This window comes from Melanostigma gelatinosum, assembly GCF_949748355.1.
Source record: "Melanostigma gelatinosum genome assembly, chromosome: 20".
Classification (NCBI taxonomy): Eukaryota; Metazoa; Chordata; class Actinopteri; order Perciformes; family Zoarcidae; genus Melanostigma; species Melanostigma gelatinosum.
The window spans coordinates 21,950,543-21,964,978 of record NC_136653.1 but is presented as its reverse complement, the minus strand read 5'-3'; the positions used below and the strand labels follow the sequence as shown (position 1 = coordinate 21,964,978).

Sequence of the window (14,436 nt, the reverse complement as noted above, 5' to 3'; positions counted from 1 at the left end):
ACTGTAGTAGTAGTAGTACATGTACTGTAGTAGTAGTAGTACATGTACTGTAGTAGTAGTAGTACATGTACTGTAGTAGTAGTAGTACATGTTGTACTGTAGTAGTAGTAGTACATGTTGTACTGTAGTAGTAGTAGTACATGTACTGTAGTAGTAGTACATGTTGTACTGTAGTAGTAGTAGTACATGTACTGTAGTAGTAGTACATGTTGTACTGTAGTAGTAGTAGTAGTACATGTACTGTAGTAGTAGTAGTACATGTACTGTAGTAGTAGTAGTACATGTTGTACTGTAGTAGTAGTAGTAGTACATGTACTGTAGTAGTAGTAGTACATGTTGTACTGTAGTAGTAGTAGTACATGTACTGTAGTAGTAGTAGTACATGTTGTACTGTAGTAGTAGTAGTACATGTACTGTAGTAGTAGTAGTACATGCTGTACTGTAGTAGTAGTAGTACATGTACTGTAGTAGTAGTAGTACATGTTGTACTGTAGTAGTAGTAGTACATGTTGTACTGTAGTAGTAGTAGTACATGTACTGTAGTAGTAGTAGTACATGTTGTACTGTAGTAGTAGTAGTAGTAGTACATGTACTGTAGTAGTAGTAGTACATGTTGTACTGTAGTAGTAGTAGTAGTACATGTACTGTAGTAGTAGTAGTACATGTACTGTAGTAGTAGTAGTACATGTTGTACTGTAGTAGTAGTAGTAGTACATGTACTGTAGTAGTAGTAGTACATGTTGTACTGTAGTAGTAGTAGTACATGTACTGTAGTAGTAGTAGTACATGTTGTACTGTAGTAGTAGTAGTACATGTACTGTAGTAGTAGTAGTACATGTTGTACTGTAGTAGTAGTAGTACATGTACTGTAGTAGTAGTAGTACATGTTGTACTGTAGTAGTAGTAGTACATGTACTGTAGTAGTAGTAGTACATGTTGTACTGTAGTAGTAGTAGTACATGTTGTACTGTAGTAGTAGTAGTACATGTACTGTAGTAGTAGTAGTACATGTTGTACTGTAGTAGTAGTAGTACATGTACTGTAGTAGTAGTAGTACATGTACAGGTGACATGTTGTTCTGACTGAAGGAGAACGTGACGGATGCGTTTCTGTGTTTACAGTTAACAGGTCCAGGTGTGTGTGTGTGTGTGTGTGTGTGTGTGTGTGTTCTTGTTGTGTGTTGTCTTCGGCTCATTAGCTTCAATAACACAACAGTCCGTCTATCTCAACACTGTTCAGACTAACGTCCTGCTACTGAAGGAATGGACGTCATAGGTCACATGACCATCTCTTCTTCTTCTGTGGTTCTACAGTGTGTCATCTCTTCTTCATCTCTTCTTCTTCTGTGGTGTGTGTGACATTCCTGCTGCGGATCAGTGACAAGGACAAAGACACAACATCCATCATGTGACAGCTTCACACTCCGTTTGCAGGTAACTCACCTGTGTGTGTGTGTGTGTGTGTGTGTGTGTGTGTGTAATCTGAAATGTTTCCGTCTCTGTTTACTGATTCTAGATTAAATCGTTTAATCTGTTTGTTTCTTCTTCTGCTGAAGAATTAAAGTAGTTCATGTTTGTACCACAGAAGAAGAGGACTCGATGGTTCCCTTCATCATTAAGGTCCAATTCTAATAAATAATAATTCATTATTGATTGTTATCTGGTGTGTATTTAAGCCCCGCCCACTGGACGTTTTCGATTGACAACCAAAGAGAAAACTAAATTATTTTGGATTAAATTTAGTTTCAAACTTTTAAACTTTTCAAAAGTTATAACAAAGATTTAATAATTTAAGTGAAACAATGAATAAAAAACAGAATCATCTAACGTCATGAATGTGGGCGACGGTGGTGGGGAGCAGAGGATCGGTGTTCGATCCTCCGCCTCTGGTAGTCGCGTGTCGAACCCCAAACTGCTCCCATAGACCAGGTCTACATCAGTCAGTCCTGATCCAACAGGGACCCAGGATCTGTCAGACCTGGTCCAGCAGACAGACACCCAAAGTGAGTCGCCCCCTCCCCCTCTCAGGTCCACAGGTCCAGACTCGTCCTGTCAGTCTGGTTCTCTTCAGAGATAAACTTCATTCTTCTTCACTCAACCAAAAACACTTCCTGTTCTGTCAAAACAGCAGAAGAAGAAACAGCTGCCGCTCCCTGAAACACTCACAGACCTCACACTGTACCTGGTCCTGGTCCTGATAATAGACCTTGTTCATTTTTTAATACACTCTTCTGCTGTAAACCTGGTCCTGGTCTGGACTGGTCTTGAACCTGATATTTGACCTTGTTCAAAGCGTTCATTCATGAACACATTCAAACTGTCCCTGGATCTGTTCTTAGACCGTTTACTGATCCACTGTCAGCCATGGACCTGGTCCTGGTCTGATAACCTGGTCCTGGTCTGGTACGCTGAACCTGGTCCTGGTCTGGTACGTTGAACCTGTCTGCCTGTCTGCCTGTCTGCCTGTCTGTCTGTCTGCCTGCCTGCCTGCTTGTCTGTCATGTTTGATCCTGTGTCTGCAGGATTGTATTGCACAGCTCTGTTTGCTTGTTTTTGTGTTGTTGTCTTTTTAAACAGTTTTTAAATGTTTAAATGTTTTTAGCAGCTTTTAACACCGTGCCCAGGGACAACGGTTGAAAATTAGCTTTTTTAGCTAACACTGTCACATTTACAGTCATGTTTTTATTAATGTGTGCTGTCGATTAATGTGAACTGTCCCTGTACAAATAAAATCTTAATAACCTGGTCCTGTCTGATATGCTGAACATGGTCCTGGTCTGTATAGATACACACTGTTAATGAAAACAGTTGCAGGTTAGTGAGCTGCTGATCCTCCTGTCAACAGTTTGTCCTCTTAATGAACCACAACTGTCTGTGAGCGTCTACCTGTCCAGGTGTGTCTGCTGCCTCTGTGGCCTGTGTTGCTTCCTGATGCCGGTGTTGCTTCCTGATGCCGGTGTTACTTCCTGATGACGGTGTTGCTTCCTGATGCCGGTGTTGCTTCCTGATGCCGGTATTGCTTCCTGATGCCGGTGTTGCTTCCTGATGCCGGTGTTACTTCCTGATGACGGTGTTGCTTCCTGATGACGGTGTTGCTTCCTGATGCCGGTGTTGCTTCCTGATGACGGTGTTGCTTCCTGATGCCGGTGTTGCTTCCTGATGCCGGTGTTACTTCCTGATGACGGTGTTGCTTCCTGATGACGGTGTTGCTTCCTGATGCCGGTGTTGCTTCCTGATGACGGTGTTGCTTCCTGATGCCGGTGTTGCTTCCTGATGACGGTGTTGCTTCCTGATGCCGGTGTTGCTTCCTGATGACGGTGTTGCTTCCTGATGCCGGTGTTGCTTCCTGTTGCCTGTGTTGCTTCCTGTTGCCTGTGTTTCCCTCATTGCTCGAGTTGCTCTCTGCTAGTTTACGTTAGCGTTGTAGCGGCTCGTCTCTTGTCCCACAGTTGGTTCTAAAGAGACATCAAAGACACCAGCATGTTGCTGTTGGCCGGCGGCCATAACGGTCTTCATGCCTACGTGATGTTTGTACGAGTCCTGACAGCGTGATGATGAGGAGATGATGAGGAGATGAGGAGGAGATAAAGGAGACATGAAGAGGAGATAAAGGAGACTTGAAGAGGAAGATGGAGACATGAAGAGGAAGATGAAGGAGACGGATGGACTGATGAGGAGAAAAGATTAAAAGGAAACAAGTACGACTGGTTTGGATCCAAATAAACAACCAGAGGTCAGCTGACGTTTCTCAGCGACCACTATTGGATGGTGCTTCATCATTCATGTTCCCCAGACGATGACCTGTGGTCCATTCATGTTCCCCAGACGATGAACTGTGATCCATTCATGTTCCCCACAGGATGAACTGTGGTCCATTCATGTTCCCCAGACGATGAACTGTGATCCATTCATGTTCCCCACAGGATGAACTGTGATCCATTCATGTTCCCCAGACGATGAACTGTGATCCATTCATGTTCCCCAGACGATGAACTGTGATCCATTCATGTTCCCCAGACGATGAACTGTGATCCATTCATGTTCCCCACAGGATGAACTGTGATCCATTCATGTTCCCCACAGGATGAACTGTGATCCATTCATGTTCCCCACAGGATGAACTGTGATCTCTGTAGCATGTTAGCTTGTGTTGCTTTAGTTTATCTAAACTCCTCCCACACGCTGCACCAACGCAGTCTGAAGACTTCCTCCACCGCTGCCAGTGAGCAACGCACTTTACTAATAAAGTAACAGACCGTCTCACGCAGCCGAGGACACTCTGGACACGGAGCAGGCAGGTCCACATGGTCCCCTGCTGGCCGACCGTCTGAACAGCCCTGAGCTGGGCTTCATGGGTCTTCATCTCCAACCCACATCCTGCACTTGAACCAACGGCGCTTTTCTCTCTGAAGTGCTGCGGAGTTAGCCTGCTAGCTAAACTGAGACGGCTAAGCTAAGCTAAGAAAGTGCACACTCACAGTCGCCGAAGTGTAAAATACCACCGATGTGACCGAGCGTCCTGGGTTCTGTATGAGGGGCATTTATAAGACGGTAATAAGCGGAGTCAGGAGACCAGACATCTGCTTCAGCACACGGCTTCTCTGTTTATTTCTAACCTCGCCTTTTCTCTACGGCAACCCTGAAGGAATAAATGAAATAACAACAAATAAAACGCGTTAACTTCCCCAGCACTAGTTTTAATGTTTCTATTGTTTGACTTTTATCTGGAGCTCCTTTAAACTTCTTCTTCTTCTTCTTCTTCTTCTTCTTCTTCTCCTTCTTCTTCTGTGGTGCTTTGTTTCAACAACAAACTCATATTCACACAACAGGATGGAAACAAGATGATGTTTTCACTACAAACATTGAATTTATAAAGTTGACAAGTTGTCCTCTTGTTTTATGAGGTGAAATGTTAAAATGATGTTAAAGTAAAACATGAAAGCTGAATCCTTTAAGTTTCCTCTGAAGAAGCTTTAAGATCTTCAGACTGAATCTTTAGCTGCTGAACTTCTTATCGACGTTTGAGTCACAAAAATATCCTGAGAGACGAGATGATAGAGATCAGACTGTCCTGTCTCTTTAAGAGGAGGATAAGAGTTCTCACGGCACGACAGACACACACACACTCACATACACACACACACACACGCTCACACACACACTCACATACACACACACACACACGCTCACACACACACACACATACACACACACACACTCACACACACACACACACACACACATACACACGCTCACACACACACTCACATACACACACACACACACACTCACACACACACACACACACAGACACGCTCACACACACACACACACACACACGCTCACATACACACGCTCACCCACACACACAAACACGCTCACACACACACACACACACAGACACGCTCACACACACACACACTCACATACACACGCTCACACACACTCACACACACACACTCACATACAGACACTCACACACACACACACACACACACACAAAGACACGCTCACACACACACACACACACACTAATTATGCGTTTTGTATTTTTTGCAGTTTCATTTTTATTATCTTTCATCTTTGTTTCCAAAGTTGCTTCTTTGGCTTTGAGGCCGATATGATTTTCAGTTGTTCTGCAGCAGCGATTGTTTATAGGGGCCCCCTACCCCCCCCCCCTACCCCCCCCCTCCTCTCCAAATGCAGCTCTTTCATTCCGTTCTGTCGCAGCATCATCAGTGACATCACCACATTTCAGTTTCTGTGATTCACGTTGTTTACGTAACAACAGCAGTGAACCTCAAACTAAAGTTCTGATGATACAAAACAGAACAAACATACTTATATATTTAACAGATCTTTGTTTTGGAGCGAAGAAGAGATAATAGTTAATTATTAACAGAATGACATCATGATATTGTGACATTGTGACATCGACGCCATGATGTCACATGACATCGTGACATCGTCAGGACATCGTGACATCGTCAGGACATCGTGACAGCAGCCATGACATCGTCGAGACATATGACGTTGAGACGTCGTCGTGACGTCGTCGAGACTCTGTCTGTATATCTCTCTCTCTCTGTCTCTCTCTGAGTGGAAGGAGGTGTGCAGAGCTGCAGGAGCGGGGTTTTGAGAGCGATAATTAACGATTTTTCGACATTTTTCTTCACTGGCTAGTGTTGGGTATGATAGTGTAGTGGGGTGTATGATAGTGTAATGATGGGTATGATAGTGTAGTGTTGGGTATGATAGTGTAATGTTGGGTATGATAGTGTAATGTTGGGTATGATAGTGTAGTGTTGGGTATGATAGTGTAGTGTTGGGTATGATAGTGTAATGTTGGGTATGATGGTGTAGTGTTGGGTATGATAGTGTAATGTTTGGTATGATAGTGTAATGTTGGGTATGATAGTGTAGTGTTGGGTATGATAGTGTAATGTTGGGTATGATGGTGTAGTGTTGGGTATGATAGTGTAGTGTTGGGTATGATAGTGTAATGTTGGGTATGATAGTGTAGTGTTGGGTATGATAGTGTAGTGTTGGGTATGATAGTGTAATGTTGGGTATGATGGTGTAGTGTTTGGTATGATAGTGTAGTGTTGGGTATGATAGTGTAGTGTTGGGTGTGATAGTGTAATGTTGGGTATGATAGTGTAATGTTGGGTATGATAGTGTAATGTTGGGTATGATAGTGTAATGTTGGGTATGATAGTGTAGTGTTGGGTATGATAGTGTAATGTTGGGTATGATAGTGTAATGTTGGGTATGATAGTGTAATGTTGGGTATGATAGTGTAATGTTGGGTATGATAGTGTAGTGTTGGGTATGATAGTGTAATGTTGGGTATGATAGTGTAGTGTTGGGTATGATAGTGTAATGTTGGGTATGATAGTGTAGTGTTGGGTATGATGGTGTAATGTTGGGTATGATGGTGTAGTGTTGGGTATGATAGTGTAATGTTGGGTATGATAGTGTAATGTTGGGTGTGATAGTGTAATGTTGGGTATGATAGTGTAATGTTGGGTATGATAGTGTAATGTTGGGTATGATAGTGTAATGTTGGGTATGATAGTGTAATGTTGGGTATGATAGTGTAATGTTGGGTATGATAGTGTAGTGTTGGGTATGATAGTGTAATGTTGGGTATGATAGTGTAGTGTTGGGTATGATAGTGTAATGTTGGGTATGATAGTGTAATGTTGGGTATGATGGTGTAATGTTGGGTATGATGGTGTAGTGTTGGGTATGATAGTGTAATGTTGGGTATGATAGTGTAATGTTGGGTATGATAGTGTAATTTTGGGTATGATAGTGTAATGTTGGGTATGATAGTGTAGTGTTGGGTATGATAGTGTAATGTTGGGTATGATGGTGTAGTGTTTGGTATGATAGTGTAATGTTGGGTATGATGGTGTAATGTTGGGTATGATGGTGTAATGTTGGGTATGATAGTGTAATGTTGGGTATGATAGTGTAGTGTTGGGTATGATAGTGTAGTGGGGTGTATGATAGTGTAGTGTTGGGTATGATAGTGTAGTGGGGTGTATGATAGTGTAATGTTGGGTATGATAGTGTAGTGTTGGGTATGATAGTGTAGTGGGGTGTATGATAGTGTAATGTTGTGTATGATAGTGTAGTGTTGGGTATGATAGTGTAGTGGGGTGTATGATAGTGTAATGTTGGGTATGATAGTGTAGTGTTGGGTATGATAGTGTAGTGTTGGGTATGATAGTGTAGTGTTGGGTATGATAGTGTAGTGGGGTGTATGATAGTGTAATGTTGGGTATGATAGTGTAGTGGGGTGTGCAGGGTTCACTGGGTTTTTTTGCGTACTTTTATCTGTTTTTTTGGGTCTTTTTGAGCGGATTTCAGCCGGGCAGCAGGTGCTGTCGGCGTGCTAAACGCTAGCATGCGCCTGACGGAGCTAACCAGGGAACACGGCGTGAAGATCCCGCCGCTGTTCGGGTGTTGGATGGAGGAGATCAGCCTGGCAGTGGGTGAGGTTGTCGGCCACAGCCACGTGAAGTCCGCAGCGCGGATGAACAGCGCTGTGGTCATCTTTCTGGACAGCATAGAAACTGCGGAAGTGGTGTTGATGAACGGGATCTCCGTGGGTGAACACTTCCTGCCCACGTATGCTCTCGCCTCACCGGAGGTGAAAGTCACTGTGTCCAACGTGCCGCCATTCATAAAGAGCGATGCCATCGTCAAAGAGCTGTCCAAACATGGGAAGGTGGTGTCTCCGGTTAGGAGGGTGTCCTCTGGATTTCAGTCTCCGCTGTTGCAGCACGTGGTGTCTCACAGGAGACATGTCTTCATGATCCCCAGCAACAGGAGCAGAGTGGTCAACCTCAGCTTCAAGATCACTGTGGACGACTTTGACTACGTCATCTTTGCAAAGACTAACGATTTTAAATGTTACAGCTGTGGGAGAGAAGGACATCTGAGCAGAGCTTGTCCTGGGGACACGGCTCAAACAAAGACCAGAACCAGAGAGGTACTGAGGACAGAGGGGACAAGCAGGGCGGACAAGAGGGAACAAGTGGAGCACAGGAGGCGAGAGTGGAGGAGACGGGTGGGGCTCAGGAGGCGAGGGTGGAGGAGGCGGGTGGGGCTCAGGTGGTGAGAGTGGAGGAGACAGGTGTGGAGGCGAGAGTGGAGGAGGCGGGTGGGGCTCAGGAGGTGAGAGAAGAGAGGACAAGTGGGGGACAAGAGGTGAGGAAGGACGGGGCAAGTGAGGTCCAGCAGGTGAGGGAGAATACTGGAGGACAGGTGGAGGCAGGTAGGGAGGTGGCCATGGAAGCAGACGAGGAGCAGCTCAAGGCCCCTCAGCTGAAGAGGAAACAGAGAGGAGACAGAGGAAGCTCACAGGCCAAGAAAGTGGCAACTACAGAAAGTGGAGGAGCAGCCGAGTGTGAGTCCAAGCCGGAAGAGGACCCTGAGTCCGGTTGGGAGGACTCTGAGTCCAGTCAGGAGGAGAACTCTGCTGTAAACAGTGAGCCCTCTACACACGGTGCTGGCAGCTCTCGGGGCTCTGGAGGCTACAGCGTGGAGGAGATCAAGGAGTTTCTGAGGAGGAGTAAGAACGTGAGAAAAGTCAGAGTGGAGGACTACCTCTCTGACAAGGAGCAGCTCTCCAGCTCTGCCAGATCTCACATGAGGAGCAAGGACAGAGGAGGTCTCACGAAGCAGGAAGGATACAGACTCAAGAAAATAGTTCACAAAGTGAACAAAGAACTGGACAAAGAGGGCGCTAAGTGAGAGTCAGATCTCAGCCTACAGACAATTAAAGACACGTTTATGTTTGTTGGACCTGATTTGTTTCACCGGTTTAAATGATAACGTATCGTGTTGTTCAGAAAATAATTCGGTTTGTTTTGAGTTACAGTAGAACTCTGTAAATGGAACTTAACACAAACAAATAAAGATATATTAAACCTCTCTCTCTGTCTCTCTCTCTCTGTCTCTCTCTCTCTGTCTCTCTCTGTCTCTCTCTCTCTGTCTCTCTCTCTCTGTCTCTCTCTGTCTCTCTGTCTCTCTCTGTCTCTCTCTCTGTCTGTCTGTCTGTCTGTCTGACTGAGTCTCTGTTATAAATCACAAGCATGTAGCATCAAATTGAAAACATCCATTAGTGCGGAGCCACATCAGAGTGAGGGTGGGGGGATGGATGGATGGGGGGGGAGTATTGTTTGGAAAAGTATCTCATGTCAGATGATTTATTTAGCAAAGAAGAAGAAGAGGGATGAAATGATTTGTGTGTGAAAAAGCAGCGATGTAGATCAGCAGAGAAGAAGAAAAAGAAGATGAGGAGATAAGAAGATGATGTTGGTGAAAGGATAGAATTACACAGCTCAGGATTATCAGCTCTCAGCTCACCTGGTCTACAGGTGAGACACAGGTGAGAGCTGAGAGCTGCAAAACATCTTTTAACAGCACGAACACCAAAACTACTTCAGCAGCCAATCACAATCCTTTTAAAAACACGACTGGAGACGCTTAGTGTATTAGCATGCTAACACTAGCTAATGATCAGTAAACACAGAGACAGACTGAGACTGATTGAATGTATTTAGTTCTGCAGCTTTTTGATATTAAAGCAAAGTGTTGGACTCAGTTCAGTCTGGACCACAGTGAGACCCTCACCTGGTGTGAGACCCTCACCTGGTGTTAGACCCTCACCTGGTGTGAGACCCTCACCTGGTGTTAGGCCCTCACCTGGTGTTAGACCCTCACCTGGTGTTGGACCCTCACCTGGTGTGAGACCCTCACCTGGTGTTAGACCCTCACCTGGTGTTAGACCCTCACCTGGTGCTGGACTCACCTGGTGCTGGACTCACCTGGTGTTGGAGCTTCACCTGGTGTTAGACCCTCACCTGGTGTTGGACCCTCACCTGGTGTTAGACCCTCACCTGGTGTTAGGCCCTCACCTGGTGTTAGACCCTCACCTGGTGTTGGACCCTCACCTGGTGTGAGACCCTCACCTGGTGTTAGACCCTCACCTGGTGTGAGACCCTCACCTGGTGTTAGACCCTCACCTGGTGTTAGACCCTCACCTGGTGTTAGGCCCTCACCTGGTGTTAGACCCTCACCTGGTGTTGGACCCTCACCTGGTGTGAGACCCTCACCTGGTGTTAGACCCTCACCTGGTGTTAGACCCTCACCTGGTGCTGGACTCACCTGGTGCTGGACTCACCTGGTGTTGGAGCTTCACCTGGTGTTAGACCCTCACCTGGTGTTGGACCCTCACCTGGTGTTGGACCTTCACCTGGTGCTGGACTCACCTGGTGCTGGACTCACCTGGTGTTGGAGCTTCACCCGGTGCTGGACTCACCTGGTGCTGGACTCACCTGGTGTTGGAGCTTCACCTGGTGTTAGACCCTCACCTGGTGCTGGACTCACGATTGATGGAGGTTCATGTGAGCTGGACTGGTGATGGTAATGGAAGCTCTTGAAAGAGGAGTCTGAGGGCTCCAGAGGTTCACGGTGAGGACAGCACAACTGTTCCTGTTCTGACGCGTTCTTGTCAAAACAACATTCATTACTCATACAGACTGAAACCATCCAGACAACCAGCTCTTTGATCCTCTGCTATGGGGGGTTGGGGTTCACTCCGAGGCCCCGGACCCAGGAGGGGCCGCAGGTCCACCTGTGGACGGTCCTGATGCCGTGAAGACCAGAACACACCGCTGGAAGTCCATGCCATGTGATTTCATATCGACCTCACACAGTTTAGATGTAAACATTAAAATATAATGTGATGAAGAAGTCCTTGTTTTAGAACTGTTTGTTGAGATGAACTGATGCTGACTATCATCATGAATATATATTTGAATTAAATGTGTAGCTTCAGTCTGTTTCAATGTCTTCAATCGTGGTTCATTAATGGTGAGTCTGTATTCATCAAACGGCTAAAAGGTAAAACTTTAGTGAAAGAAACATTTACTTTATGATGTACATACGCTGTAAAACCCAGAGCGGCAAATGTGTGATTAGATATAAGATATGAACGTGAGCTGGTTGGTCTTCCTGCTGCTCTGGTTCACCACAAACACACTTAGTCATCGGTGGTATTTCTTTATCATCTGTTCACTGAAGAAAAGAGAAAACACGAGTCTGTCCAACAGTTGGTTTAATGTGAGACTTACTTTACATTAACGTGAGAACATTTAACATCTTTTCAACTCACAGATCTCTTCAGTCAACAACTGTTTCATTCAGAAACAGTTCAATGTGTTTCATGTTTACTGACTGATTCAATAAATAACCCAAACAATAGAAAACATACATATTAATAAATCCCACAAGTGCATATTATACCAAAACACCTTTCATCATAAATTCACCAAAGTTACATCTTCGGTGTTGAAACTTTTAACCACATCTCATGGCCTTCGTCAGCAGACGAGGATTGTTTAGTTTGTTGTTTCATGACCAAAAGGGCCCCATCCCTGGGGACCTTAAAAGGAGTGACACACCTCACTTCTGGGGACCCGGCCCAATCCCAGTGTCCCCCCTAAAGCCTCAAACCCTGAACCCTCAAGGACTTACTGACGTCACCTGGTGAGTAGGTGAGTGCGAGAGACTGTGAGGGCTTGAGATGGTGTAAATATGAACGAGACATATCACGTTACCATGAAAACTACAAAAAATATGATGTATAATTGTGTGTATTTATTGTAAACTTTGTACTCCCTGATGTGAACGTCTTCAGGCTCTTTCCTCACAAGATGAGGTAACTTCATATCATCTATTTACTAATTTTTGTCAAAACAGCTTCAATGACAAAATCAAATATTTGATGAATAAATAAATAAATATTCTCTGATGTCATGTTTATAGGTTCCATCTTCAATCCGTAATGCTTCTGAGTACATTTAATATTCCAGGCTCAACACACGAACCTTCCTCTTTGTTTACCTTCTTTTATTTTTTACGTCCCATGCGTCCACTGGTTACGCCGTGTTTAACTGTGTCACATTGCAATGATTTGTGGGTAATTCCCTTAGGCTTAGTCTGCATCTAATACTGACTTACGGAAAGGGTTCATAAAGGGCTCAAAATGTCTGAGAGACTCAAACACTCGATGATCTGACAGTGGGACAGCCCTAAACCCTCACAGACTTTGCAGGAGCACGCCTCAAAGTCTGTGAGTCCGTAAGGGTTTAGATTGGGATTGAGCCAGTGACACCCCTTACTTCTGGGGACCATAAAGGAAGTGACACACCTCACTTCTGGGGAACCTAAAGGAAGTGACACTTCTGGGGACTATAAAGGAAGTAACACACCTCACTTCTGGGGACCCTAAAGGAAGTGACACTTCTGGGGACCATAAAGGAAGTGACATACCTCACTCATGGGGACCCTAAAGGAAGTGAGACACCTCACTTCCTTGATAACAGCATCTGACTGCAGAGACCATTTTCACGATAAATATGTTTGTATCAAAATTCCACATTCAGGTCGTGGGACAACGATCAAAACCATTAAATGAGGAAGCTCATGAGATGTGGCCGATAGCTCCAGAAATACCAAGTAAGTCGGGTCTTCTGTTGAGGCTTTTTGGCGCAACAGAATCCTGTTTTTAAGATCTCAGTTTGACCCAAATCTCATTCCAATCTTGTGTTTTCAAGCAATAGAAGAGCTGGAAAAGGGTCTTCTTTGGGAACATGAAAGTACTCCATGAATGTCTTCAAAACGTCTCTCATGTACCAACATTCTGCTTCAATTCGAGTTTTATCCCTATGATCAACATCAACCTGTCAGCTCCGGAACCGTCAAGTCACAGCAGCAGTTCAGAAGGTTCCTTGGTAAATAGTCTGTGGTTCAATACAGTATCTGTCTGGGGAGTAGCAACTGTTTTTTCATGGTAATAGTTTTAGTAACAGTAGTCTTGTTAACAGCGGTGGAGGTAGGGCTGCCTCAGTAGTCGTCGTAGCGGTACGTGTTGGGGTATGCGTAGCGGTAGTCGTAGCCGTCGGCCCGCTCTGTTTTGGTCTGCAGAGGTTCAGGCTGAAACGACAGAGACTTGATGACTCCGCCCGAGTCCTCCGTCAGCTTCACCTCGGTGGAGTATGAGGAAGAGGAGGGATCGTCCAGCAGAGAGGAGGAGCAGCCGGGGAGGCCTGGAAGTTTTGGAGGAGCACAGGAGGGCTGATAGGACGGGAGGCCGGCAGAAGGTTTAGGACATGACTGGTATGAAGGGAGCGTGGCAGGAGGCTTCGGACAAGGCTGATAGGAGACCTGAGGAGGACCAGAACTAGTGTTAATGTGGCAGTAACAGAAGAAAGAATCCCACATCTTAATGTATGCAGATGGAGTCTCCTGAAGAACTTCTACTCACCTTAGTTGTCGTGGTGATGATGGTCTGCAATGCGGCGGGGGACCCGGGGGCGTTGCTGGGGTAACGGCAGGGGTACTCTGTGCTGTAGTAGTGGTGGTTGTCACCGTAGGGGGCGGAGCTCTTCAGCAGCTCCTTCCAGCCGGCAGGAGACTTGGTCTGGGGGTCGAAGGAGGAGGAGCAAGTGGAGGAGAGAGGAGCCGCCGATGATGTGGAGGAAGAGGAGGAACCAAGGACCGGAGCCACCCTGCAGAGAAACCAAGATCTAGTTTACACTCTAAGGATCTGGTTCAGACTTGGTCAGTCTGCTATGTCAAGGTCTGGTGGGATCAGATCCTGTTTAACCTGGCGTGGTCTGGATTTGACCTGTTTAGACTGTCAAGACCTCCTAGGTCTGCCAGGATTTGGCAGAATCTGGTTTGATCAGATAATATCTGTCAAGACCTTTTGGTATCTGTTTTTGCTTTCTGGATCTGGTTTAGACTTGGTTAGACTTTCAGAACCTGGTTTCACTCCGAATGTATTTAAAGGTGTGAGGCTGACCTGGGGTCACAGAGTTCAGACGTCATGGGATACGAAGGCGAGGTCAGGTAT

The 14,436-nt window shown here is 45.4% G+C and overlaps 1 protein-coding gene across 1 annotated transcript in view; it reads right to left on the bottom strand.

The window, feature by feature from the left end:
• Positions 1–13,350: 13,350 nt before the first annotated feature.
• The window catches only part of gcm2 (glial cells missing transcription factor 2), a gene marked incomplete at its 5' end in the record, with an annotated part of 5,783 nt that continues 4,697 nt past the window's right edge, over positions 13,351–14,436 (bottom strand). The window contains 3 exon segments of the mRNA XM_079291842.1: positions 13,351–13,745; positions 13,846–14,089; positions 14,386–14,436. The exon segment at positions 14,386–14,436 is cut by the window's right edge and continues 73 nt beyond it. Coding sequence (XP_079147968.1) covers positions 13,425–13,745; positions 13,846–14,089; positions 14,386–14,436 — 616 coding nt within the window. The 3' untranslated portion in view covers positions 13,351–13,424.